The sequence below is a fragment of the Telopea speciosissima genome, chromosome 3 (assembly GCF_018873765.1).
Source record: "Telopea speciosissima isolate NSW1024214 ecotype Mountain lineage chromosome 3, Tspe_v1, whole genome shotgun sequence".
Lineage (NCBI taxonomy): Eukaryota > Viridiplantae > Streptophyta > Magnoliopsida > Proteales > Proteaceae > Telopea > Telopea speciosissima.
Genome location: NC_057918.1, coordinates 64,633,552 through 64,660,753, shown reverse-complemented (window position 1 = coordinate 64,660,753; position 27,202 = coordinate 64,633,552). Strand labels below are relative to the sequence as shown.

Sequence of the window (27,202 nt, the reverse complement as noted above, 5' to 3'; positions counted from 1 at the left end):
TTATACGTGTATAAAACTCCGGACCTTAAAAGGCACGTATAATACAGTGTTAGTGCATTCAAACAGAACAAAAAACGTGTTTTCAATTATACGTTCGGATTCATATATAATACGCGAATTTTTTAGAGAGAAGAAAAATAAAAGAGAGGAGAAATAAACTTGAGGTTAAAAGAAAAGAGTCTCTCTCTCTCTCTCTCCTCTAGATTAGATGCAGAATTCTTGCATTCAAATGTCATTGCTTTTAGTTAATAAAATATCGACATTAAACCTACAACGACAGACCTCGGTGCAAAGGTAAGGTTGCTCCATTGCAACCTAGTATTCGCAGTTTTAAGTTGGGAAACATCCTCTCAGCAAAGCAGGGGAAAGACTACATTATGACCCTCAGACCCCACAGTGGTGCCATTTTTTTTTTTTATATCGAGATTAGACCTACCCAAGCCTATTAGAAAATGCAAATTTGAACATGGGGAATAAGCAAAGCACTACAACTTCAGTATATCTGGCAAACCACAAAACTGGTCAGACTTCAATAATAAGACTAAAAACCCTATTCAGAAGCCCAAAATCTGAGAATTTCCAAGCAGGACAACACATTCAGAAGCCTACTTAATTGCAAGTGTACATATAATACAAGGAACATGGAACTAACATTAAACTCTTCAATGTATTCATCATTCCTTCTGTCATACCATGCTACATCCCAACAATCATAAGTTCCTATACTGTCTTATGTACCGAATGAACTTGGTTCCATCAGGTCCTTTCAAGACTTGTTTAGTGCCAAGATTCAATGCGATACACAAGGGTTGTTCCTCTGATTGTGCAATTTTCAAAACTTGTTGCTCATAAGTTCATGTAGGAACATAATAAACACCTATAACCAAAACTTTGAACTCGTGAACATGACGAAACCACAAATGGAGGCAATGTGAACATAAATATTCTTCAATGTTCAAATTATGAATCCAGGGCACAAAAGTCTCTAAGGGCAATGGGCACTGTCTGACCACACTGTTCAAGTATCTTGATCAATGGTTTGGCAAGTGGTGTGTTTTCCCTGCTGAAGAAGCTATGTAATATTCCATTGACTGTGTGACGTGCCATCCTTGTGAGGATTTTAATGTAATCATCCATTGATGAAAAGAAATCAATAACTATGATGACTTCAAATTCCCCTATATCTGTTGCCCAAAGATGCTCCTTATCAGTGACACAGACCAATATACTCCTGTCACTGCAAGCATTTGGAATAAAGAAATGATTTTCAAGCATATATTTCATCCTATTATAGCAATCAAACAAAAGAATGCAGAATTTAATTTGCTAGGCTAAGGTTTTCCCCTTTTCTGCCTGTGGACTGGAAAGTCAAAATGGTTTTGCAACAAGTGGAGATTTCACAAACAACCTAGTCAAAGTCAGGGAATCCAACAATAGCAATAGAGATGATATACAAGGTTCAGATGGTTACCTGTTAGCTACTTGTGAACCATCATTAATTGAGTCATTCAAAACAGGATAGCCCTTGGCCTTGACAGTAGTAAGTAACATCTGGGCAGTGCTATCTGTTTCTACTATAAATAGAACCTTCTTTAGCAATGAATTCTGTAGAATGCTGCAAAATTGATCTAAAATTTGAATACCCTGCAAAAAACATTGAAACATAAAAATGTGGTTAATGGAACTGCTATTTCATGGCACCATTGAAGACAGAAATATTCAAGTTTCTTAACATCAAAATCATATGAAGCTCAGTTTATAGGACAAGGAGTCCAGTCCCAGACTCTTGTTCCTTCAGGAATCCCATGGCATTAACTGTCAACAATGAGGAGCTATTCGAATGCTAAGCAAACTCAACGATTTCTAGAAACAGGGTTGTTGGTACTATAACAAAAGAAAACCTTTGTGTGTGTGTGTGTGTGTGTATACAACTGTGCATGTGCTGGGAGAGGGGGTTTTGCAAAATCATGGAGATAGTTCATTTCTGCTAGCTTGTTTACAGTCAAGCTTTGAGATATTTTTCCGGAACTACGTTTCTTTCAATATATGCTTTATTCAGACAACAGTTCTAATAAGGAATCCCATGGCATTAACTTTGTCAGCAATGAAGAGCTATTCGGATGCTAAACCAGCTCGATGATTTTTAGAAACAGGGCATTCACTTGATGATAACCATTTGATGGGATCTAAATTACCTAGGGTTAGGAATTCAGAAAACCCTTTGAAAACCAGGCTTGCAGAGAAGGAAAGAAAACAGATTCAAGAGAAACACTATAACAGAAGATCAAGAATTCAAATCTTGTCACTAAGATGATTGAAGGACTAATTAAAGGAGAGAATAACATCCCAAAAATTGAAGATGATCTAATGGTCTGATTGCTAGATATTTAGGAATCCTACTGATGAAAGGATTAACTCAAACAGTACTCCAGATTCAGAAATCAATCTCAGGACGTAGACAGCCAGAATAGATAATTTTAAGCGATCCAAAATGCTGGAACATTAATAACCGAAGTATGAACCGATAACTGAAATCACTATCCAGAAAATAAGCTCAGAATTTCAGAAACTTGTACTAGAAAAATAGGATTCTTCTGAAATTGATTGAAAGATGAGATTTTGAAACCAGAACAGATCTAGAAGCAGAATAGAAGAGTATTCATCCGTTTCTCACATTCCATGAATAGCCAGGACAATGAGGAATATCCAGAAAGGCATTTCAGGAATCAGTCTGATTCCATCTCTTTTTGTTCCCTATGAAGAAAGGAAGGATCCCAAAGAATCGAACTTTCTTTTAGTTTTTGAATCTCTCTTTGATTGATCAATGTGTGATATTCCAAATCCTCATTACTAATGCAATCGAAACGATCCCTAGCTAGATCAGAAGATCCTTTCAATTGACTAGAATCCCTTACTTGAACGAAAATAGATCTACAATGCACAGGAGCTAGAAAGTTCAGATCTGGAAGTTAGAAACAGAAAAGATAAGAAGAAGAACAAGTGGGCACTGACCTGATCTGTTGATATTGATGAAGTGCAGGACATAAAGGATCGAGAATCCACCAGATTTATTCTGGAAATCCACCAGAATATCTACTAAATGTACAGCAGAGAAGAACAACTGAGAATCCACAGAGCCAGCTGAGAATCTACCCAAGTAAAAGTCTGAAGTCCACATACTGCGAGCCGAAAAGCTTCTTCATTCATACCTAATCATGGGGGCTAAATAACCTTACAACTATTATATAGGGAGTTTTAGGTGGTCCAAGACTATAAAAAGGAAAGTAAATGTTAACAAAACAGAATTGAATGAATGCTTGAATGATCTATTCGACCAAGCAAGCCCTTTTATTTATAAGAAAAGGAATTACAAAAATAAGACAGAATTGTCCCTACTCTAGCCGACTCTACTAAGAGAGTCGGCAATACATAAAAATAAAACCCAAAAGACGGGGTATTCTGGAGTACATTATTCAACACTCCCCCTCAGGTTGGAGCATAAATGTCAAACATGCCCAACTTGACTAAAGCAGAATGAAACAACTTTCCAAACAATCCCTTGGTGAAAATATCAGCAAACTGATTAGCAGACTTCACAAAGGGAATACAAATCAGTCTTTCTTCCAACTTTTCCTTGATAAAATGCCTATCCACCTCAACATGCTAGGTACGATCATGCTGTACTAGAATGGGCAATGCTGATTGCAGCCTTGTTGTCACAGTACAACATCATAGGGAGACGAACAGGAACACCAAGGTCTTGGAATAAACCCTTCAACCATAGTAATTCACAAATACCTTGTGCCATGACACAAAACTCTGCTTCAGCACTAGAACGAGCTACCACATTCTGCTTCTTACTGCGCTAAGTGACAAGATTACCACTTACAAAAGTACAGCACCCAGAGATAGACTTGCGCTCAGGAGAACCAGCCCAATCAGCATCAGTATATGCTTCTATCCGTAGGTGATCATGAGGAGACAAGAGAATGCCTTTCCCTGGAGCAGACTTCAAGTAGTGAAGGATACAAAGAACAACCTCCATATGGGAAGAGTAGGGATCATGCATGAACTGACTCACAATGCCCACTGCTATAACAATGTCTAGACGTGTGTGTGAGAGATAAATCAACTTCTCTACCAACCTTTGGTACCCGCCTTTATCAACAAGTTCACCCTCCTTTTCTTTAAGACGAACATTAGAATCCATGGAGTATCTGAAGGGTGACATCCTAACAAACCAATTTCTATCAACAAATCTAGGATATACTTCCTTATTTGATACACCTGAGCATCATTCCCAATCTGTCCATATGTCTCCTTTGCAGTAGCCCAAATCTGATGTACAGTGTCCAATAATAAGTAACCACTGGATAGGTCTGATTGCATGGAATGCAGCAAAAAAAGACATCACCATAGTATCATTAGATAGCCATCGATCCTGAGGAGGACCAGGGTGAGATGGTTTGGTAGCAATGCCAAGGAGGTGCCCAATAAGGCCACGGCCAGCAACAGTCAAATAGGTAGATCTGGACCACATCGGATAATTTGTCCCATCGAGTTTAATAGCAGCAGCATAAGGGAGATTTTCATTCCTTGGTTGGCCTTCAATGCCGGAAGTAGCAGTAGTAATATCAGAACCAGACATACTGACTTCAAATCAGCAGAACAGAAATTAGTCGATGCAGCCAGCCAATAACCAAAACAGAAAACTAAGATCGATATGGGCAGAAATCAATCCTAGGAGGAGAATTCTGAAAATCTTCAAAAAACTTCAATAGAAAGAGACACCAGCATGGTTGAGTACTCCTTGAAGTAGAAAAAAGAGTGCTCTCCAAAAATCAGCAAGAGCTGAAACCTGAAAACCCAAACTCGATGAGAGTCAGGGTTTTTCGAGGAGATCGATCTAGGAGAATTGCCTTCAATGGATGGTGTAAACCTGTGATAGTTGCTGTCCAAGATCTCCAACAAGGAAAATCAACCTTCAAAACAAATAGAGGCTCGATCTTCAAGAAGGGGAGAACTCCAAAAAATCGCAGAGAGAGGCAGCAGCTATTGATCTGAACCTGTGATTAGAACATTGATTGAAGAGGTTGGATTGAGGGCAGCGTCTAGATCATATGATCACCTCATTAGTGCTGCCCTAATGTGGATGAAGAGAACCAAGGAAAAAACGAGAGAGAAGAGATCGAAAGATAGAGGGAGGGAGGGAAAAATGATGGAAGGGCGGAAGTGTTTTGAAAACCTAGATTAGAGAAATTGGCTCTGATGCCGTGTTGACATAACAGAATTGAATGAATGCTTGAATGATCTATTCGACCAAGCAAGCCCTTTTATTTAGAAGAAAAGGAATTAAAAAAATAGGACAGAATTGTCCATACCCTAGCCGACTTTACTAAGAGAGTCGACAGTACATAAAAATAAAACCCAAAAGACCAGAATACCCTGGGGGTATTCTGGAGTACATTATTCAACAGTAAAACATAACAGAATCTAATAAAGAATCTTTCATGTGTGTCCTGCAATAGAATAAAACAAATATCTTCCTAGAATTGGCCCATAATCAAACTGACCCAAACCACTAAACCACTGGTTTAATTGAATTAAAACTGGTTCAGTATTAAAGAACCAGAGTCAAGAAAAAGGGCTGATTTCATACAGGTGCAGGCCCTTTTTCACTTCCTTCTGGCTAAGATCTGCATCAATTCTCCCAGGCATGAGAAAACTTGACCTTGAGTATTGTAAAGTCAAATAATTCGGCTCTTGTTTCAAATAGTAGTGGCCGTACTAGATTTCTTGGTAGCGGTCGTGGTGGTGGTTGGGGGCCTGAGGCCGAGGACTGCCAACAAATCATGTCATGCATCAGTGTACTCATTGTAGGAAGCATAATCATACTATTGATACATGTGTTGAGAAAAGCATGGTGGGCCAGACTAGGCTCCATAGCTCTCAGCTACCACTGTCATATTTGCTCAGAACTCTACAACGCAATCTCCCTTCGACGCCAATCTTGCTTCTATACCTGGGGGTAGTCAGTTTGTGTCCCTATTCAGTTATGCAAACAGATTCAGAAAATTGATGTCTGCATCCACATCCACTGGTACTGTTGCTCATTCAGGTATTGGCGCATTCCTTGCCACCTCTTCCTCTACACTATGGGTCATTGACTCTGGTGCCACCTCTCTTATGACTGGTTAAGTCCCATGTCCTTTCTTCTCTTCAAAAGATTAGTCATCTTTCTAGAGTCATGCTAGCTGATGGCTCCTCTGCTCAGGTGTCAGCTTCGAGTTATGTTTCTTTACCCTCTTTTCTTTTGTTAAATTCTGTTCTTCATGTTCCTAACTTTGCTTTAAATCTTCTTTCTGTTAGTCAATTGACGAAATCATTAAATTTCTCAGTCATATTTTACCCCACTTGTTGTGTTTTTCAGGACCTCCAGACAAGGAAGACAATTGATGGAGGGCGAGGAGGACGGTCTGTATTACTTTGATGGCTCCACTCCTATAGTTGCTTTTGCGCTTACCCTTATGTCTCTCCTCTTGAGTGGCATTATCGATTGGAACATCTCTCTCTCTCTCTCTTCAAGCTTCAACAAATGGTTCCTAATTGCAAGAATATATCTCGCCTTGAGTATGAAGCATGTGAGCTTGGAAAGCATCACCGTACCACATTCCCATCTTGTGATGTTCCTCAAAATTCTTCCTTGTTTTCCCTAGTTCATTTGATGTGTGGGGTCCATGTCATGCAAAGAGTTAGTTAGCCTTTGTTTACTTTGTTACTTTTGTCGATGATTATTCTCGGATGACGTGGTTATAATTGTTGAAGGACATTGAATTTCTATCTACCTTTAATCAGTTTTGTTCTGAAATAAAAACTCAATTTGGTGTGTCAATTAAAGTTCAGATAATGCTGTAGAATATACCCAACACGAAATATTTGAGTTTAGTTCTATTCATGGCATGATACATCAAACTAGTCGTTCTTGACACTACTCAACAGAATGGTGTTGCTAAATGGCAAAACCAGCATTTACTAGAGGTTGCCTGTTCCTTAATGTTTTATATGCATGTTTTAAATACTTGTGGAGTGATGCGGTCCACACTATTTGTTATTTGATTAATCGCATGCCATATGTTGTTCTTAAAAAACAATCTCCCTTTTCCGTGGTTTTTCCTCATGCTTCTCTATTTGGCTTACCTCCACAGGTGTTCAGTTGCGTGTGCTTTGTTCATAGCCTTCAACCTGGTATTGATAAATTATCTCCACGTGCTACCAAGTGTGTGACTTCACAAGGCAATCTATGGGCTGAAACAATCTCTTCGCACCTGGTTTGATAAGTTTAAAAGTTGTTGGTGGATATGGATTCACTTAGTGCTTCTCTGATCAATCTATTTTTGTTCGTCGTCGTGGGGACAAAGTTGTCATTCTTGTGGTATATGTTGGTTTTTTGTTTCTTGCAATTCTCCAAGAAGTGTTCCAAGAATGGAGAAGCATGTTTCTTCCTGTTTTTTGTTTCTTTTCTACTCCATTCTCCTTATGCCCAGTTCACTCCGGAAGAGTAGAAAAACAAACGGGACAAACCAAACGCATTTCCACTCTTTTTCCACTCCCACAGAACAAAATACACTAAAAAAACACTCCGCAGAAGAACTACCAAAAGGGGCCCTGATCACTCTCTTACTCTAAATAAAATAATCAAACTCAAAATATCCTGCTGTCGACTTCTAAAATATACTAAACTGACTCAAACTTCTTCTAACTTAATATGTCTAACATTAGGACTCTTGGACAGCTAAAGACAAAATCCCTAAACTTGGACTCTTGACATGGGACACAATTAGCTATTTACTCAATAGAATACTAAATTTTGTCCATCTTCTTTACACCTAAGTTTTGGCTTTATATTTCAGGCCGCTACAAATAAAAATATCAAAAACTAAAGTGAAAACCAATCTAAAACTAAAACCAAGTCTAGTTTTTGAACCGAGCCTGCATTAAGATTGCTTTTCCAATTTTGGATGATTCTAGCTTATTATACATAATAATGCCGAATCGATTTGAACCAGTGGGAGATCAAATTGCAACATGATCGATGATATAGGGACAAACGAAATTTTTTCTGTTTTACATATGAAGGAAAAGATAAAAAGTATAAGACTTGGGTATCCCACCGAAGCCTCAATCACAATGATCATACTTGCAAGGCATCTCACCCAGCAACACTGCTTCCCGCAGTGTATCTCTGCAACCCATCCAGCTTCACCACCGAACTGACATCTCAAACAGTATTTCTCCATCATATGGGCTGGCCTAACACTTTATTTGTAGAGCAGTAACATACTATAACAAGAAATAAAAGATTACAAGCTAATCAGGAAACTTCCTACACACAAGTTAGGTGCTGGCTAATGATTCAGTTTCCTAAAAGATTGGAAACCAACAACTGCACTTCATAAAACCAGAAGATCTTCACGTTAGCATTAAATATGCATATAAAAAACTTCCTAAAATAGCTCCCACAGTTGATGCAGAATTATCACCAAACTAACCTTCTTTTATTAGGAATAATTCTAGGGTTGGGATATATATATGTTGGACCTTTGATCCCAAGGGTTTTCTATGTAATAGGCCACTTTAATGGGCCTAGAGTAGGGGTATATAGGTTGCATACGGGATTAGCCAAATACCTAGTCTTATTTTTATGTTTTTAATTGAACCGGTTCAAAATTGATTGAATCCAATTGGTTCAATTTAAGTGATTTTATTAGTTTTTCTTTTAGTTGTTTAGTTAGGCTGGATTAGAACTCTATTTTGAGTCTATTTCAGTTTCCTAGTCAGTTTAAGTTACCTTGTAGGTTAAGGAATGGGTTAGGCCTTTCCTTTTTAGTGTCTAAGTCTAATTTTGAGTCTTCTATATAAGTTTGTAAGGGAGACCAGCATTGAACACGAATTTGATTAATAAAAACTCAGTTTTATGCTTGCTGCTTTGCTCCATCGTGAGTGTGCCTTGTGAGTAATATCAAGGTTGCCTTGTGAGCAATATCAAGGTGAAGGGATTGGTGGATCTCCAATCGACTCCTTGTATCGTGAAGATCGGGAGACCCCATTGTTCATCTTCAAACCTGCTGCCATTGAAGATCTCTTCAAATCTAGTAAGTTTGAATCTGAACTTTGTTTAAACCTTCTTCTTCTCACTCCTACCTTAACTAGGATTCCTCCATAACTTCAAATCTATCCATCAGTTTCAAATAAAACTTTCAGCATACACCCCTTACATCATTATTGACACTCAATCCAAGTTTCATCAGACCCCCACCACCCTAAACCCTAGAATCTCCTTCTCCTACCTCTATTAGGAATTGTCCCAAATAACCTTATCTTGCTGTCCAACTCATCTAACCTACTTCCATTCACCCAAACATCATAAAACCTATACCATTAGACTTCCCTACACCTGCCTATCATTACCATATAAGACAATCCTAACCTAAACCTAACTTTAACCCTAATTTTGACCTAAAATTCAATTCTGCCCAAAATTGCAGAATTTCAAAACTCATCCAAACCCTAACTTTTTTATACCATAATAGCCCTCTAGACCTGCCCATTAATACCCTATAAGCCCCTTTCCCAATATCCAACCCTAACCCTAGTTGTACCCTAAACAGCCCCAAATCTGCCTAATTAGCAAACAATTCCAGAACTCTGATCTTACCTGGCTCCTATTAGGCCTTGCCTATATAGGACTACATTAACAGTAGGGACAGATCCTAAAATAGGATCTGTATAACTACCATAGTGCACAACCAATTCTCCTCCATATGGGGGCCCACTACACTGGATTTTAGGAAGTCCATGATCTGCATGACTGCATCACATAGCCAATAATCACATGAGGTAGCAAAAGAGCATTTTCAGGTGCTCTAGGGTGGCACCATGCTGGCACATCAAATAGTCTGCAAAAGACAGTTTGTGCAATACAGGAATACAAGAGCTTTGTGAGTGCAATTCTGGTTGTACAGTAGGAGGTACCAAGGGAAGCCATTTGGTATTGGTAGTGGAAAAGGGTGACTAGGATATCTGGCATCACACAAGAACATCTACCTCCCTTCCATTCTGCTGTCAATGGCAACTTGAGCTGGAAAGCTGAAGACTTGATATGGATATATTTGGAAGAGAAACAATATCATTTAGTCAGCTAGAGTGAGTGAGATGTGCTCATGTAAAGAGGTTTTAGGGTTCAATACTTGAAGATGATGCACAAAGTACTCCTTGGATGTGCTCATGTAAAGAGGTACTTGATGAATTTGAAGGTGAATGGCTGTAGAAATTATGGCTTTCAACAAGGACACAATCAATTCAAGCAAGTTATTTCTTTGTCATGGGTGCCAAGGAAATAATAAATATCAGAGTTTCAAGAATTTGTTTTCTCATGTGGGGTGAGATGCTCATATTTAAACCAAGCTATGCATATTAGAAAGAGGACCATCTATCCTCACTTTATTCTAATCTGGTTACAAGGTTTTTGATATTGTAACATGGTATTAGAGCACTCGTGTAATCGGATCTGAGAATTTCTCCAATCATTCTCTACTGGCTCCTCTTTTTCGATTCTCCCTGTGGTTGCCACCTAATGCTGCATCTCTTATGAATTAATCACTCCTTCCTTCATAGATGGAGTGTATTGTACGGTTGTACCTGGTTTTACTCAAAGATACTGCTGCAGACTGCAATCTACATTGAAGTCTGCTCCAACCTTGATGGATCGATCTCTAGCAAAACCCTGATAAAATCGATCTCCACTTTGGCTGCTGTTTTTGTTGTTTTTTCTATGAAGCTTATGGATTCGTGGCTCCTTGTTGCTGAATCTACTTTGGTCTTCTTGGCTCTGCAATTTTATGTCATCGATTTTGACTACTTCACCAAAACCCTGACTAGTCGATTTCTTCTTGGTTGGTTTTCTGGAATTCCTTTATTATGGTGGAGCCTGTCCTATTGTTGGTTGTGCTTTCCAGCCTTTTTTTTTTTTGGGTGTATTTGGACTGCTCCTATTACCTCTTTAATCCAAATCGATTTCTGGATTTGTCATCACATTACTTGCTATCGATTTTTTGGAGTTGCTATTTTTTTTCTTGTGACATGGTTGAGAACAAGAATACTACGGACAATGTTAATGTTCAGATTACTTCTATCAAGCTCAAAGGCAACTCCAATTACTTGCTTTGGGCTCAAGGTGTTCGAGTTTACATTATGGCTAAGAATAAGCTCTGTTATATTACTTCAAGTGCTCCTGCATCAGATTCCAAAGATTATAATGAATGGGTCAAGCAGGACAATGAGATTATTCTCATTTGGTTATGGAGTAGTATGGAGCTTGACATTGCTGCCAATGTCATGTTTCACACTACTGCAAAGGGAGTGTGGGATGATTTGAAAAAGACATATTCACCAGAGAAGAGTATGACTAAAATCTATAACCTGTATGAGAAAGCTTTGTTTCTCCTTCTTCTCTTCTTCTCTCTTTCTCTTCTCTCTCTCTCTCTCTAATCTGGTTACAAGGTTTTTGATATTGTAACATCTTAGTATCTTTCTCTAGCGGACACATCCTTTAATTAGTTTCCACCAACAGTCATAGGCTTTTAGAATAAGCTGACTTATAAAAGCATAATACTATATGCCGATAACTTTAGTAATTTAATGGCAAACCTCAATATCTTCTTCCTTAAAAAGATACAACAACCACAACAGACTATAGAAACAATCAACAAGATATATAAGATATGAAACATTAGTCTCTTGTGGTAACACTATCCTCTGCACTATATATTCAAGGATGTAGAATGAGGATTTGAACGTATTAATTTACAAACCTCTGATAGCTTTCCACTTTCTGAGGCAGACATATGTATGTACTGAACAATGTATGCACTTTGACTAGTTGTAGATTTGTTAAGAGATAATCGATTGATTGGTCCCACCAAAAGATCCTGCACCACTGAAGAAGAGGTATGTTCAAAGCAATTACTGAAAAGAACTGTTTGTGGATCTCCAGAAATGGATTGTCTAATGGATTTTATCTTCTCTAGAAATTCTCCCTCAACAAAAGCTTCCAATCCATCTACAACCTGTCAAGGATCAAAACTGAATTATGAGCAAATAACAGGAACCAGAGGTGGAAAGAGAAATTTAAACCATTGCTTTTTTGGGGGGTGGAGAGGAGAGGAGAGGAATGGACTACCAATTTATAACAATAAAGGAAAAAAAATATGAGCTCAATGCATGAATATCTGCTATACTTGTTGCAGTAATTAATTGTACATTGCACCAAGAATGTTTGATTCTATACTTACACAGGAAGCTAAGGGTAGCAATAATAGGTGACGATGACAATATGCAGATCCCATCCAAAAATTGAAAAGTACTGGTGGATCAGCCTGTGATCAAGACTGATGACAATATGAAGGTCCCATCCAAAAATTGGTCTTATTTTGCTAGTACTTGGTTATAGGCTAGTGTATTTACCTGAAATGGGCCCAAGCATATGGTTCAAATTTTAGGTCCACAATGGGTACATGAGACTAGTGTCTTGGTGTTGGAGTTAGATTAGCATATTTATTAGCTAGATAGAGTTTCGTTTTTCGTTTTGAGTCAAATTAATTAAGTCAGTATAAAAGAGAGATTAGGAGTCCTTTTATGAGTCAATGTTAGTGTTTAAGGCTATCAGGGCTTTTGTGGTTATTTAACTTTATATAGAATTTGTTTAAAGTGTTTGAAGTTCACTAGGTTTTTACCTTTTGAGTATTTATATGTAAAATGTAATTCTCTATCAGATTATGTAATTGGGTAAAGTGTGTGAGCTGTGACTCTTCTCCCCTACCCCTCTTCTCTCTCTCTCTCTCTCTCTCTCTCTCTCTCTTTTCTTCATGCTACATTTCAAGGGTACTATTGACCAAGGATTTAAGTATCGGTATCGGATATCGTATTGGAGAGACACTACGTATACTAAAGATATACATGGAAATGGTCAAGAATTGCATGGATGTGTTTATGATACATTAAAATGCAGTTTTGAAGCATATCCCACCACTACGGGGTCTGGGGAGGGTCATAATGTATGCAGCCGTAACCCCAGCTTCGCAGAGATGCTGTTTCCCGACTCGAACCTGCGACCACGAGGTCACTATGCAACAACCATACAGGTTTGAAGCATATAACACCTTATTATGCAATATGTGAAATATATATCAGCTTGACGCAAGGAGTTGAGTCGTTTTACCTAATCTACTGATGCATAAAGGAAGAAAGAAAAAGAAAACAAAAAAATTGACCAAACAAAAAGAAATCTGCAACTTTATTCCAAGACCTTCGGTTGATCTTGGTTTCGTATCTCACTCATGGTTTCTTTCTTGCAGGTTTAAAGGAGGCATATCGAGTGTATTACCTGTATCGATCTGTATCAGTTGATACAAATTAATTTTAAATAAAAAGTATCGTATCGATACCCACCAATACCGATACATATTGGCTGATACAATAATCATCGATACTTAAAACCCTGCTATTAACAGTCCCAAAACAGCCCCCTATCTCTTCTCATTCCTCTCTTCTTTATTCTCTCTTTCTTTCCCATTGCAAGCTGCTGGAATATCAAAACTGGTAAGCTTGTCAGCCCTTGATTCAACAGAAAATCTCCTTAGAACTGGAGTCATGTTATGCCATTCATAGCCCTAATTTCTAATAGAGATCTAGGGTTTGCTTGACTGCATCACAATCATAATGCTTTATTACTTCTATCAATTGTATTTGCAGATGTTATGGCCCGAAATAGAGTGCAATGGCAGAACAGGATTAGTTTATCACTTTATCAAGCTCAAGTAGTTTGGGTAGGGCTTAGATAAGGTAGATATGCTGTCAACTATATTAACATCCTTTTTTTTTTTGTGCTACCACTTTTGTGACATTACAAGGAAAACCCCCCAACCCAATCAGATGAAGGTGGATTCAATCCCATGACCTGGCAACAACAAGCCTGGTTCTTTCCAGCTGCGCGAGCTGGCGCCTTGAATTATATTAATATAAAAATGGAAGACCAATTTGTTATCACTATAAAATAAAGAAATAAAAAAGGTCCTCGAACGGGAGCAACCTGCAGAATGCACAATGTAAAAGGTTGAACAACGGAAAACAGTGTCTCAAGAGTACAATAGAAAGCATACTTAGTTGGATCACAGCCATGCAACTTAACCCATTTAAACTTCACGAGAACTTTCCAAAGAAAAAGTAGGGAGGTACCATCAGAACAGAACCTCAATGTACAATAAAATGTACTAGTCCTTATCTCAGTGAGGAATGAAGAATGCTGTGTAGCAATCAGAAGTTATGATTAAGCAGTGAAGAAATATAGCATCTTATAATTCTCTAGAGAAAAGTAATAGCATGGTTTATCAGTATCAAAGCATATGAGAACTACATTTGGGATCTATCGAAGTATATGAGAACTACAATTATTTCGGATCAAATGAAATATATTGCATGGCATTATTAGTACCCTACCCTAAAAAAAATCAATACAACAAAGAGAGTGCCTTACCAATGAAGAGACCCCAGTTATGTCAATAGCCTTCGAAGAAATAAGCTCCAAAAGCCTCTCAGGTGTGGAAACAAGAAACTCAGGCTCACAACTCCTTAACCTACAAAGGGGAAAAAAAAACCAGATGGAGAACAGGTGAGAAAGAAGAACAGGAATAGAAGCAGGTATGACATTAATACTCTAACTAGGTAGGCACGTATATGCTCATGTACTTCTAACTCTTACCCTTGACTTCTACCCTACATATTCAATGTAAGATTATTACGTGCAAAGCAGATCAAGTCACCTAAAACTGTAGATTAGGTTATACGATGATAACTTGGTTCCTAGTTTATTTCCAGCCCCTGTCCTTGGCAATACTTTTACTGTTGTAGATTTAATTGACAATGACTCTCATTCTTGAACTAGTGAGGTCATTTGCAATTTTTGGGCTCTTGAAGAAGCCCAACAAATCCTCAATACACCAATTCAAATATTTGGCAACCTGATTGTAAGGTTTGGGGTCTCACTTCAAAAGGAAAATTCACTAAAACTCAGATTATGAATCCTTGAAGATGGATCCTCAACCAGTTTCTTTACCTTGGATTGAAATATAGAAGCTTCAAATGTCTGGAAGAATCAAGCATTTCATTGGAAAATCTGTCATGATATTGTTCCCAATTCTTGTAAATTAAGCAGTTTAGGTGTTCAGTTATTATTTCCTGCACTCTATGTAATAATTATGTGTTAACTCAATAACAACTTGCTCCTTTGCTTCAAAGGGTTTGAACCTTCTTTGTCCTTCTAATCTTTTACCCAATAATGAAGACTTAACTTCTTGGGTTTGTACAAGTCTAAATTCTAATGCTAAGTCAGATCATTGAATGTCAGTACAAAAAGTAATTGCTTTCTACATATGGCATATGTGGCTTCTAAGAAATGATTTTTGCTTCAGATGCAGTGGCTACTTACATCCTGCTGGCTTAACTACTCAAATTCTTAATTTTACTAAGGAATATATGAATGTTTATTTTTTACTGATTGTGCTATTACAAAGTGTAACCCTAGGTAATGTGTTAATTTCCACCCAGTGGTCTCTTCAAATTAAATTTTGATGGCGCTTCCTCTGGGATCCCAGCACCAGTGGCATTAGGAGGTCTCTTAAGGGCTGATGATAGATTGTTTGTCCTTTGTTTGGTAAGGATTATTTAATGCATGAACATCCTGAAGGCTTAAACAAAGGGCCAGAGTTAGCCCCATTGTGTATGTGTTCAATATCTGTAAATAAGTAGCAAAATTTATAATTATTTAGTTCAGTTGGGTGGGACATATTTGTAGTCACATGACTCACATGAGCAGAGGTCTTTAAAGTCTAAAGGGTTGATGGAAGTTTGTTTGTCCTCCGTTTGCAAGGTTTATTTAATGCTGCAACATCCTACAGGCCTAAACAAAGGGCCAGGATTATCATTGGAATCAAGTAGCAAATTTGTAGTTTTATTTAGTTTAGCTCTGCGGGACAGATTAATGGCAAATGGGGTGGTACATTTGTAATTTTCCTTCTGCTTAAAGATAGGTCTGATTGTACAGTTAATTTAGAGTCTTAATAGGTTTCCACTACTTAAATTGCAGGCACATTATTATATCCCATGGCTTTTGAGGTTGGTTTGGAAAGAAGATTTGGATTTTGAAGTGGCACTTACAGGCACATATTACAAGCAATGGCCATAAAGTTTTTGTCATGGCATCTAGGCAACCCAAGGCGTTGGAGAGGGTCCAAAATCAAGGCGACACTAACAAGGCACCCAAGGTGCCCGCCTAGTTGCCCAAGTTGACCAAGGCGCCTGGACGCCTAGGTGTCGCCTTGGGGACGCCTAGACAACTATGCTCTCTCTCCTCTTCCTTTCTTTTCTTCGTTCTAGTTCTGTTCCGTAACTACATACATCAGGATAGTAGACCACCTCTTTCGATCCCTTGTTGTTGCTCTGCTTTGCAGTCATTATGCCCTGCTTTCAACTTTTTCATGCTCTATTTTAGCGACTGTTACGTACCAGAATTTGGTTAATTTTGAGTCTGTCTCCTCATTCTGGAATCAAACTTGTTTTCTCTTGAAAGTATAAATTCTTCATTAATAATCCTGCATAGCCATTATCTTTGTTATTAAGAAATCTAACCAAAACATAATATTCTTTAATTAGATCCCACTGAAAGCCTGAGACAACTAGCCAACCAGGGCCGCAAGTTCCAGACCATGCTTCAATCCTTTTCGAACCAATTCTCAGCCTCATTGAATCAATCCCTTTTGATTTATTCAGCATTCCCCTAAATTTCCTAAGTTCCTTCTCTGTGTTGTCCTGAATTTTCAGTTATTAGGGCCCATTACCTTGCAAGCTTATTTTGGTTCTATTGAACCACACCTGCATCATTATTGGCTCACAAACATCCAATGTTGCCAAGGCATGAGCCACTCATGAAGACCTTTGGATGGCTCACATGGCTATGGGTGGAGGTGGTTCAAGCATCATAATTTCTGCTCTTGATAATATTTTAAGTAGTAATATAATTTTGGCTCCTAGGAATGTAAAAACTTCAACCACAGTTTGTGTTATCTATGCCATATACTTTTGATGAAGTAATTATTAGACACTCTCACAGGGAGAGTGGTACTGCTGTCGATGCCTTAGCCTCCTTCGGTTTGTCCTCAAGGGAAATTTTGTGTTGTCAATGCCTTGTGGCTTTCTTAATGATATTTGTATGTAGACTGTAATTGTGTTTAGTGTTGAAGCTTCCTACTTAAAAGCATAACCTCATATGTGCAGATGACACCCATGTGTATAGGTCCAACACCAAGGTCCCGGTTAACCAATGTGGGACTATTCCCAACACTCCCCCTCACGTGTTCCCCTCTTTTTGGGTCACGTGGCAGTTACCAGTAAGGAGGACCAAGTGATGGTACTCTAATACAATGTTGAAGCTTCCTAATTAAAAGCGTAAGCTCATAAGTGGAGATATCTCCAAAGTGTAACGGGCCAACTCCAAGGTCCCGGTTAACCATTGTGGGACTATTCCCAACAATTAGTATGCTTACTAAAAGGTGAAATATTATTGTCACAAAGGGTTTGTTAATTTTCAAAACATCACAAGACACCTATTCTACTACGTGGATAGATGATGTGTTCATTCCAACTGTTGGATAAAGAGGATGTGGTCTAGACTAGCCAAATTTCAGAATCTAATTCAATCAAATACAACCCCCCCCCGAGTGTATTGGCATGCATCCCGTGTAAGTCAATGCAGTGTACCGGTACTCTAGCCATTACTATTCTCCCAACTTTGAGCAAGAATAGATAGTTTAGCTAGGAAAATGTTAGGAACTTGGGTCTCATCCTCAAAAGTTAGGCGTTAAGGAGAGGGTGCCCAAGTACCTATTAATCCACCCACATCCCCTTTCATATCTGATGTGGGACTATTTTTTCTGCCTTATGCGTGGATATCCCAACAATCTCCCCCTCCACGCGGAAGGCAAACACGTTGTATGTTGATGATATGCTCATTGTTGGACAAGATGCTAACTTGATTCTTCCTTTATTATTCTCTTGTTGTGTGTTGATGATATGCTCATTGTTGGTCCAGATGCTAACTTGATTGACAGGTTGAAGAAAGAATTAAACAAGATCTTTGACATGAAGGACCTAGGGGCTGCAAAACAGACTTTGGGCATGACAATCAAGCGTGATAGGAAGAACAAGAAGTTATGTCTATCACAAGAAAAGTACATTGAGACAGTACTTGCAAGATTCAACATGAAGAAAGCAAAGCCTGTGAGTACACCATTAGCTAGCCATTTCAAGTTGAGTGCTAAGTTGTCTCCAACTAGCAATACAGAAAAGAAAGAAATGGAGAAGATCCCCTACACTTCAGCTGTAGGGAGTTTGATGTATGCTATGGTATGTACAAGGCCCGACATAGCACATGCCACTGGTGTTGTCAGTAGGTACTTAGCAAATCTAGGTAAGCAACATTGGGAAGCTGTAAAATGGATTCTAAGGTATTTAAGAGGAACATCTAAAGTTTGTTTATGCTTTGAAAATTCATCAATCATGGTGGAGAGCTATACAGATTCAGATATGGCAGGAGATATTGACAGAAGGAAGTCTACTTCGGGTTATTTGTTAACTTTTGCAGGGGGAACCATCTCTGGGCAATCTAAATTACAAAAGTGTGTTGCTCTATCAACTACTGAGGCAAAATAAATTGCTGCCACAGAAGCTTGTAAGTAGATGCTATGGTTAAAGTGTTTTCTTATGGAGTTGGGTTTGGAACAAAAGGAGTACGTTGTTAGGTGTGACAGTCAAAGTGCCATTGATTTGAGCAAGAATGCTACATTCCACTCTAGGACCAAGCACATTGAGGTCCGGGATCATTGGATTAGAGATATCCTTGAAAGTGATTTGATGAAGATCAATAAAATTCATACTGATAGGAATCCATCAGATATGATGACCAAGACAATGCCAAAGGAGAAGCATAAACTATGCAAGAATTTGGTAGGCATGGATTCCATATGAGCCTGCAGTATGGAGGAGTCCTCCTCATGGGACTGGAGGGGGAGTTTGTTGGGTGTTGGGCTATATTGGTCCAGCCCCATGTGGAGCTTTTTGGGTGCTTGGACCAAGTTGGGTCAAAACCCATTTGAGGAGTCAAAAAGGCCACTTTCTCATTCTTAGTGGGTTTTGAATTGAAAAGGTAACCTACGTAAAGGGAGAAGTGGGTTCCGTTCTTTGCAAGAAAAAGGAAGAGAGAGAGTAAGTGGACTTTTTCCAAGGAGAGGAAAAGTTGTTTTTCACCTTTTTTGTTGAGAAGAAGAAGATAAGAAGTCTTTTGTTCTTGGAGCTCTTAGAAAAGAAGTGAAGGATTTTTGTGGATGTTTAGCTCTCACATTTGGGTCATTCTTAAGGCCGTTTTTGCTACATCTCATGCTCTTGTTTAGCCGGGTAACCGAAGTTGCAACTTGCTTGCTCAGTTGGGTTCTCCAAGCTTTAGGAGAAATTGTTGGTGGCTTTTAGAGGTGATCTGGTAGCATCTTCTTTAAAGTGTGAGGTAACCTTGTAATCTCTCCAAGTGCTTGTTATTTTCTTTTCTCAATATTGTGGTGGATCTCAAGTTTGGGCATAAACTTGAGAGGTGAATCATTGTAATCCTTTGTTTGATTTAGTGGATTATTCTCGGAATTGCCCCGTGGTTTTTCCCTTCACATTGAAGGGTCTTCCACGTTAAATCTTCTGTTCGTTTTGGTTTGTGGTTGTTTGTTTGGTTTCCATTTTTCGTTTGTTTCTTTGATTCACATAGGTGGGAAGGTTATTCCGCATCTCTTCCCGACAGAAAACCCATGAAAATTGGACGGCTCACTGGCTTAGATTTGTCTTGTGACTTCTGGAAACATCACAAACCCTTATGAAACCAATAACTACCCTTAATAGAAAAGTATAGAAGGTGAATCTGGAGGGGGGGGGGGGGAGGAACTTAGGCCAAATAATACTCTAGCTTTCCCTCCATCTTCCCATCTTGGTCTGAAATGACATAATTTTTACCCTATAACAATGGGATCTTGGCATTAGAAGCCACAACGACAGTATTTGACTACATGCACAACACATGCTCATTAGTTAACAGCATTAAGCCTACGTGTTAGATTAGAACCAGTTACAAGCTTCAAATTATCAGTAACTAACACGTATATATGTATACCAGAGAAAGAACACAAGCTACTCACCCATGAATTTGATGCTCTAGTGATGCACCAGGATGTACACTCACTGTGTGTATTCCAAGAGACTTAAGAGGTTTGCATACTGACCGAACCTGAGCATAATGTGAAGCATAGCATTGGTAACCAAATCAGTAACTTCTAGCAGTAGGATGTCATTAAGCATAAGGAATAAGCAACAATCATCTACTGTTATCGCGAGAAAAAGGGAAAGAGAGAGGGCAAAATTAACAAAGCAAAAACTGCAAACCTTAATGGCTTTCTCTTGCGATGGAACAAGAAATAAGAGAAAAGGGCTAGCAACAGATAGACCTTCTTTCTCCTTTCTCGCAATAGTATCAGCTGCGGTGGAGGCCATCCACGCAATTTGATCTGTGGTAGAACAAGCTCCAGTCGTCTCCAGAATATCTAATCCAGCAGAACTACATTTCCAGAACTCAAATCCCCACGTGTTAACCAACAAAGGCGTGTCTTTATTTCCATTCAAGGTACCATCATGCGGCAATGCATTCTGAATTGCATTCAAGCACATAATAAGAAATTTAGATGGGCAATCTGAGCTTCCATAAAGCCCTCTGTTTTTGGCATGAATCTCTCTACCCTTCCCAATGAGCTTGGCATTTGCTTTAACTGGTTTCGAAGGGGCTGCTTGAGGCTGGCCCTCCCTCTTGTTTTGCCCATTCTTTGGATTCATAGCTGTCTCCTTATTGGGTTTTCTATTTTCTAACTTTTCAGGATTCCTGCCGCCAGAATCCTTCTTAGAGGCAGACCCTCTATCCTGTTGGGAAGAGTGTACCGTCTTGGCTTTCTTTATGTTGACATCCTTCTTCCCGTGTCTGTCATTGAACGGATCCTCTAGAGTAGGAAGGCCAAAACACATGCCCTGAAAACCCAAAACGAATCCACAAAAACTAATGTTGGTTAACTAGGAGCAAAATCCATCACGAATAATAACAAGTCACTAGCATGGTAAAGCTTCCCAACGAATTAAGCCAGGAAAGAAAAACTTAGAAAAATGTTACAAATTTTAGTACGCAGATCACAGATTTTTCAACAGGTTAGAATTTGTAGTAAGAAAAACTTATAAAGAGAAAAAGAAGTAAGTTCATAGTGAAATGCCGAAAGGGGTTTAATTGATTCAAAGATTAGCTCGTTTTGGGCTAAAGATTGTGTTAGAGAATCGATTGATTCATAGCCATTACACAATCGATTATATGGGCTCTTCAAAATCTGAGCAGGAAGTAATAAGCGATCTCACATACCTCGCACATGCGACGTTTGCCGGATTTGCGGCGTTGTTTGGCGGCGATAATAGCAGCCACTCGGGAAGAAACTGATGAAGGGTCTTTCTGCATCCTCTTACGGATCACCTTGTTCTTCTTTCTGCGAAGTGCATCGTCGCCCTTCCCCATTGGTAGTGTTACTCCACTTGACGGCTATAGCTTCAGTAGAAGAAAATACTAGCAGAGAAGCAGTAACCGGCAAACTGCCCGTGGAGATTTATAAGAGGGGTGGATCTTAAGGGGTTTCAAAAATAGAAAGCCGAACCAAACCGGACCAGTTTTGGGGTTTTAGAAAGTGGAAAATAATTGAAACAGATAGGCCGACCAAGATTGACGAACCAAACCGAATGGATTAAAACCGGAAAAGTAGAAGGAAAAAAAACGATAGAATTAAAAGAGGAGCATTCTCTGTAGAGGCCTTGCGCGCAGCAGCCAATGAGAGTAAGCATTGTGGCATCTGGGGGTGGGGCGGTCATTCCCCCCCAAACTGTGTCTGGCCGTGGTCTACGCCTCAGAGACCATTTTCCTAGATCAATAAAAACTGAACCGGAATGGACCAATAAGTATTGGTTTCAGTTTCTAAAAATCAAACTGTAATCGATCTGATTTCAGTCTGACTCAATAAATAAATAAACAACCCAAAATGGAACTGAACCGACCGTTTAACTTCCTTAGGTGGATACAGATTTCAGGTTCAAGAATTCATAATCCACCCAGAATTGATTGGAATCGTACAAAGTTAATTTTGTTGAGATCCTTTACCCTTAGGAAAGTTGGAAATGGCCAAGATACTTTCATTTGGACCGATCCTAGGATTTACAATCTTAGGCCTGATTTGGTATGATTTCTATTTCAATTTTGGATTGATTTCTTGAAATAGTCAACAAATAGACTTTTGGTCAAAATATTTAAATTGTTTTGATTGTATCAATATAAAATATTTCAAGAATAAAAAAAAATCCATTTGATAGTTCAAATTCTGAGAATAGATTCTCTATATTTCTTTGGAAAGGATGGTGGTGGTGGTGTTGGTGACGGTGGTGACAAGGTAGTGGTGACATGGAAGTAGTGGCGGTGGTGGTGGTGGTGGTGAAGGGGTAGTGGTGGCGGTGGTGGTGGTGGTAGTGGTGGTGGTGGCAATGGTGGTGGTGGTGATGGTGGTGGTGGTGGTGGTGGTGGTGGTGGTGGTGGCGGTGGCGGTGGAGGTGGTGGTGGTGGCAGTAGCGGTGGCAGCGGCAGTGGTGGCGGTGGTGGTGATGGCAGCGTAGTGGTGGTGGTGATGGTAGCGGAGTGGTGGTGGTGGTAGCGGGGTGGTAGTGGTGATAGTGGTGGTGGTAACAGGGTAGTAGTGGTGGTGGTGGCAGTGACAATGGTGGGGGTGGGGTGGTGGTGGTGAGACCATTAGGAGTAGAAGGGTGGTGTTTTGTTTTTAACATGAAATTATTACTTTGCCCATGAAATTAACCATGTGCTCATTCAAGAGCAAGAGTGCTAAATCAAATGAAATAGAAATTCTAAAACAGCCCCTCAGCTATTTCAGAATTTCTATTCAACTTGATTTCTATTTCACTGAAATAAGGTACAAAAATCAAACCAAACAATTTCAGAAATAGAAATCACCCCCTGAAATTGAAATAGAAATCATACCAAATCAGGCCTACCTAATGGCTCTCCCAGAGTGTATCCTGAAAAAGTTCCCATTTCATCAATTCTTCTAGTTAGGATGAGGAGCTCTTAAAAATCTCTAATCTTTCAATTTTACCCAACATTATCGTGAGCAGGGAATCTTCACATACGTGAACGATTCACAATCGTTCAGCTGGAATATTTCTCACAAATTGGATTCTATCTAAACGGCTATGAGTCATTCACGTACGCTCACGTACGTGAAGAGTCACCGGACTCAACATTATCAATATTACCTGTCAAATTCTTCTGAATCTTGGTGGTGTACCTTAGCCAAAGATGGTAAATTTAGTACGAAACAAGCAGCTAATTTTTACCATACCTCTTCAATTCTTAATCTCTTTTTTTTTTTTTTGATAAACGGGGACTTCAATTCTTAATTTCACTCATTCCGTTTGGTGCAAGTTTTTTTAGAAACTTAATATACATCCTAAATTTAAAATTTTTTTCTGGCATGTATTACCCGCAAGGCTTTCGGTTAAGGATACAATTTCGAAATGGAGTCAGATCGATTCCACTTATGCTTTCTGTGGCACTTGTGTCGAGACCCACTGGCACATTTTTCTCACTTGTGATTGGGTTAAATATATTTAGGTAGCCGGTCATTTGGGTCTCAGAAGAGAGTTTATCAGCCATTCCTCTCTGGAACAATTCTGCATTTCTATTTTGATGAACTACAAGCTTGATAAGCCTTCCCTCACTTGGTTTTTCTCATTTTTTATTATTACTTGTTATTTTATTTGGAAAATTAGAAACAATATTATTTTCAGATTTATTAAGCCTAATCCTCTGTTGGTTATGAGGAAGGTGGAACTTTGGATGAAGGATTTACATATCTCTCCCCCCTCAATTTCGCCCTTGGATGTAACAAATGATGATGTTGATATGTTTTTTCCTATTTTACCTACTCTACATTTTCCTGTGTTGATATGTGCAGGACACTACTCTAGGAGCATAGGACCATCGGGGCGGGCCTCATGCATTTTGCTAAAGGGCAAATTTATTGTTATCGTAGCAGGAACCTTATATCCGAATCATTTTTTAGAATCCAAACTTTTTGGAATCCTTAACAGGATTAAATCATGCTACGAAACTAGGGTTGAAGATGAAAGAAGTTTGGTGCTCTCACAAGAATCTGCCCGGTCTTCTTCTATCTCCATCCCAATCTCCATGGCCTTTGGAAATCATTAATCTCTTTTTGCAGGTGGCAGCCATTTCTAAAGAAGTGTCTTTTTCTCTTTGTCATAATTACAAATTAACTAAACTTCTGCGTTTCTGGGCTGATAAGGCATTAAACATCAAGTCTAATTTTGTGTATAACCTTGATGTAAATTTGCCCTACAAGTAATATATAGCTTTTATTTTCTCATAAAAAAAAAATAATAATAATAATAAAAAACCCTTAGGAAGAAGAAGCAAAATGGACCATCACCGAGTGTTGGTCCTGTTTATGTGGGGTCCTGGGATTGGTGAGTTTGGAGTTAGGTCTTAATTTTTTGCGCAAAGTAGCCACCCTCAAGACTTGAACCAGAGCATTTGCCTTGGTAGCCCAAACATTTTATTGTTGTTTGAGAAAAAGAAGCAAAGATTTCCTACAATCTAAGATTATTTTTGGAGTTTTTAATTCCATAAACTTGGGATCTTGCTACAAAATGTAAGTCTCATTTATTTTCTACTATTTTAAAGAGCACCAACGGTACTTTGTGGCACCGTCACGATTGGGCCAATTTGGAAGCAAGCCAAGCTATCGAATGCTTCTGACAACTCACTTCTATGTATGCCCAACCCGCTGCCTATCTTATCGGCTTGGAAGCAAGCTACATGTCGCACGATTAAAAATGAATATCAAGCATGAATAATAGGCAATTCAAAAGAGGATTCACCCCATCTATTCAATTGGAGTCATCAACTAGAATCTTTTGGCCAATTCCAATTCGAATCAATCGATTCACCCCATCGTTTTTTAATCCCCCCGAAACAATAAGTTTTGACGATGGATGGTACGATTGTGTTGGCAAAAAGAACGCAGGTGCAGAGTAAATGGAGAATGTAGTTCCTATTCTTGATCAAGATCTCCTTTTGAGGAGAAGAACGATGACCCTAAAAAGGCAGCTGACGTAAGCCGATCCGGAGTGACAAGGAATCTTGATCAACAACTCAAGGAGCTGAAATAAAAGATTCAGAAATTGTAAAATGTCTCATGTACCCCTTATTTTTAGTGTTTTTCCAAAATACCCCTCCTTCAAGGCATGAAACTGCACAGTGTTCGTGTAGGAAACCATCTCTCTTATTAAATTGTTATCATGATTTCACTAATTAGCTTCATTTTCCTCTTACATATTAAAACAACAATGCTAACTACTTTGTTTTGGGGAAAGATCAACAACATGAGAAATTAAAGATAAAAAAACGGTTGTACATGATTTAACGTGCATGCATTCATAGATGGAAAAATAAAATACAAACTTGACTTGTTACTCCACCTTCAGCATAGCCATCAGCAGAGCACAAGACAACCAAATTTAACGTAGGGATCCACCTTCAGCATAGCCATCAGCAGAAACCTCAAGACAAAAAAATACAATCTAGCACTTAGCCTGGAACGGAAAACATCAACCCTCAATGTTATACCCGCACCCCGGGAGTATAGTTAATTATTATTTTCTTCCCGTGACGTGTGGTTATCGCTGTCATATATGCTGGTAAGCTGTTCTCACTGGTGGTCAAACCCAGCTACAAAATTATTGACCACAGTACGGGTTTGCCTGTAGAGGAAACTATCGGGGTCATGGGGAACAAACCATGACGGCTAAGAAGTAAGTTCTAGCCCTTAATTTTATTTATTTACGCTTTTTCTTGATGTCCTCGAAGTGCGGGTCAAGGTTTGAACCGCCCGGACTATTTTAGTTGAGTAGGAGATATTTTATTTGTGGGTCCCACTTGCCTTGGGAAGAGTGTGAAGGATTTGTGTCCCCATATCATGTGGGACCCATTCTTTAATAATCTTAATTCCTATTTAGAACTAATGGGTTGACCCATTTAACTTAAAATAACCCATTTAACTTAAAATAATCCATTTGGCTTAGTGACCTATCCAACTTTGGTGACCCATTTAAGTTTATTTGACCCAATAATGGATTTATTCTATTTCTTGCCCAACCAAATGGACCCATCCTTATTGGGTTCTTTTCTATTTAAAACCAGTGGGTCGACCCATTTAGTTCTCATGACCTATTTAACTTAAAGGACCCAAGTCACTTACTATAAATAGGACAAAGGGGAGGAGAAGCATTTATTCTCATTACTTCTTCTCCAACCAATAACATGGGAAGAAGGGAAAGAAGAGAAAGACAGAAGAAAGGAGAGGAAAAGAAGGAAAAGAAGAAGAAGGAAGGAGAAAAGAAAGAAGAAAGGTGGAGAAGCTTGGTTGGAGGCTTGAGACCTCACCTCTTGGAGCCCTCAACATGGAGCTCCTCTACCTTGGGGTAGGTAAGCCATTAAAATCCACTTCACTTCTTCTATTTTTGGGTTTAGGGTTTGAGAAATAGGAGAGATTCGATCTAGGGTTTGTCTTGGAACCCAAAGATCGATTGGAACTCTAAGCTTTGGTTATTGTGGAGTTATTTCACTCCATGGCTTGCTCTAAAGCTCTCAATCTCATTCTATTTAAGAAACCTAGGGTTTCTACCCTATTTGAGCTATAGATTAGGTTCTGTAGGTATAAGGTTTTACATGCGGTTTCATGTTCTGAGAAAAACCACCCTTAAAACTGCGCTTGGCAGAGACCTTCCTGAGCCCTTGGTAATCTAGGATTTACATAAGGTTTCAAGAATTGGACATGAGACCACCCATAAAATCACCCTGTCTCTGAAATTTTATACTTAAAAGAATTAAGAGAGA

The 27,202-nt window shown here is 38.9% G+C and overlaps 1 protein-coding gene across 2 annotated transcripts; it reads right to left on the bottom strand.

Annotated features, from left to right (window-relative positions):
* Positions 1–921: 921 nt before the first annotated feature.
* On the bottom strand, positions 922–21,823 carry LOC122656727 (DEAD-box ATP-dependent RNA helicase 20). 2 transcript variants are annotated; one of them, XM_043851357.1, is made up of 7 exons: positions 21,596–21,823; positions 20,584–21,216; positions 20,340–20,428; positions 14,591–14,690; positions 11,871–12,125; positions 1,472–1,644; positions 922–1,231 (listed from the first exon to the last, which is right to left on the bottom strand). In XM_043851357.1, exons 1-7 carry the CDS (start codon positions 21,743–21,745, stop codon positions 961–963), a joined length of 1,671 nt encoding a protein of 556 aa, XP_043707292.1. In that variant the 5' UTR covers positions 21,746–21,823; the 3' UTR covers positions 922–960. The 2 variants fall into 2 exon arrangements, with proteins under 2 accessions (XP_043707292.1, XP_043707290.1); XM_043851355.1 differs by having other exon boundaries at positions 922–1,237; positions 21,596–21,821.
* Between the last annotated feature and the right edge of the window lie 5,379 nt (positions 21,824–27,202).

Coding starts and splice junctions, on each gene's coding strand:
- LOC122656727 (XM_043851355.1), bottom strand. CDS start 21,745: ATGGGGAAGGGCGACGATGCACTTCGCAGAAAGAAGAACAAGGTGATC. Junction 14,691..20,339: donor CTAGAGCATCAAATTCATGG/GTGAGTAGCTTG, acceptor TCCCCTTTGTAG/GTTAAGGAGTTGTGAGCCTG. Junction 1,645..11,870: donor AAAGTGGAAAGCTATCAGAG/GTTTGTAAATTA, acceptor TGTTTTTTGCAG/GGTATTCAAATTTTAGATCA.